The 2097-nt window shown below is 36.0% G+C and overlaps 1 protein-coding gene across 1 annotated transcript; it reads right to left on the bottom strand.

Annotated features, from left to right (window-relative positions):
• Positions 1 to 868: 868 nt before the first annotated feature.
• On the bottom strand, positions 869 to 1798 carry LOC136175355 (olfactory receptor 4C46-like). Its single transcript, XM_065945681.1, has one exon. The coding sequence runs from the start codon at positions 1796 to 1798 to the stop codon at positions 869 to 871; it is 930 nt and encodes a 309-aa protein (XP_065801753.1).
• Between the last annotated feature and the right edge of the window lie 299 nt (positions 1799 to 2097).

Below are 2097 nucleotides of genomic sequence, written 5' to 3' on the forward strand. Positions count from 1 at the left end.
CTAGTGGGTTGCAGTCCGTGGAATCACGGGATTGTACATGACTGGGAACACACACACATACATACCAACATGATAATATGTTATATAACTAATTGTATATGTAATTATATAATATTACTATACATGTAGTATAACTGTATATATATATATATATAGTTATATATATAACTATATATAAATGTATATATATATATAACTATATAACTGTATATATATATAGTAGTTATATATAATAATAGCATATACTATATTAATAATATGTAATATTTTTATGTAATAATATATGACATGTAATATAACACACATAGATATATATGTGTGTATGTGTGTGTGTATTTGTATATATATAGTCTGAAACAGTCCCAGTCCCTTTGAATGGTAACTGGTTACCCTTCTGTCATTGTTTTCTGACAGCTAACAGCATGATTTGAGAGATCAGCTAGATTCTGTTTATTAGTTTTTTGATATTTTCTTTTTGGAATTTACTTCTTTCTATATAGTCTCTCACTTTTTAATTGGAAAAATAGCAGTGCCTATCTCTATGGATTGTTACTGAGATTATTAATAAGAAAGAATATACTTTATGGCATTTATTTTTACTATAATAAACATTTTGAATCCATATAAAGTGATGAATTCAGTGATATCAAGTCCCAATTTGGTAAAATTTTCACATATTCAAAGAATGGTCCTGGGTTTGGCTTTTCCCATTTTTTTGCACCAATTTCTACTCCCCTGCTTACAGAATCTAAGTTTGGTCATTTTGTTGTTGTTGTTCTTTATTTCACTAGGTATTCTTTGCAGAGATTGTCAGCAATGTCCTTTTGACAGTTACCTCTGTTCAATCAATTTTGAGTTCTGGCCACATTTATTTTTCACCTGAAATAGCTTTCCTACTAAACCATTTCCTAACGGCAGTTTTCAACTGGGCATTCCTCAAGGTATAGATTAAAGGGTTTAACATGGGGGTTATCATCGTGTAGAATACAGCAACTGATTTATCGACAGGCAACATAACTGCAGGTCTCATGTATACAAATATGCAGGGCACAAAGAATATGGCAACGGCTGTCATGTGGGAGACACAAGTGGAGAGGGCTTTGTGTCTGGCCTCCGAGCTTTTGGTCCTCAGGGAGCGCAGAATGACCACATAGGAGCCAGCCAAGAGAAGGAAGTTCAGCAGACAGAGGACACCGCTGTTGGCAGCGACAAAGAGCCCTAGAGTGTGGGTGTCAGTGCAGGCAAGTTTGAGCAAAGGGGCCAGGTCACACAGAAAGTGATCTATGACATTAGGGCCGCAGAAGGGCAACCTGAAGATGAAGAGGATCTGGATGAGTCCGTGAAGAAAGCCTCCCATCCATGCCACTCCCACTAGCAACCAGCATAACCTTCGATTCATGATGGTTGGATAGTGCAGGGGCTTGCAGATGGCCACATAGCGGTCATAGGCCATCACAGTGAGCAGGATAATATCAATACCTGCGAGGAAATGTTCCCAAAAGATTTGATTTGTGCATCCTTTGAAAGTACTGGTTTTCTTTTCATAGAGTGAATCTATGACCAGTTTAGGGGTATCAACACAGGAATAGCAGGCATCAATAAAAGAGAGATGAGCCAGAAAGAAGTACATTGGGGACCCCAGTAATGAGCTGGTAGTGATGGCCACCATGGTGAATACATTTCCTGCCATAGAGATGATGTAGACAATCAAAAACACAACAAATATGATTTTCTGCATCTTTGGATTCTGTGTGAGTCCCAGTAGAATAAACTCTGTCACATTGTTCCTGTTTTCCATGTTTTTCGTGCTCTTGTTGATCACAGTACCTTAAAAAGTCACATTTTTTTAAAAGAGTCTTGAATTTATTGTTTTTCATCTAGTAAATAGCAATTGCCTAGATTCTATAGATATCTAAATTCTAATAAGATTTTTTAAGATGGAAGATATTCTGATATCTTAAAAATTTTTCAACTATGAGTGCATGAGGATTTGAGTGTAAATATTAGAATATAAGTGTAAGAATATGAGCACATGAGTGTAGGCATGAAGGCGAATTTGAGAAAGAGTGAATTTTGCATATTACTCTCGTAAAGATG

This window comes from Muntiacus reevesi, chromosome 9 (assembly GCF_963930625.1).
Source record: "Muntiacus reevesi chromosome 9, mMunRee1.1, whole genome shotgun sequence".
Taxonomy (NCBI): domain Eukaryota; kingdom Metazoa; phylum Chordata; class Mammalia; order Artiodactyla; family Cervidae; genus Muntiacus; species Muntiacus reevesi.

What these genes read in the sequence shown, in the direction of transcription:
- LOC136175355 (XM_065945681.1), bottom strand. Translation starts at nt 1,798, where the DNA reads ATGGAAAACAGGAACAATGTGACAGAGTTTATTCTACTGGGACTCACA.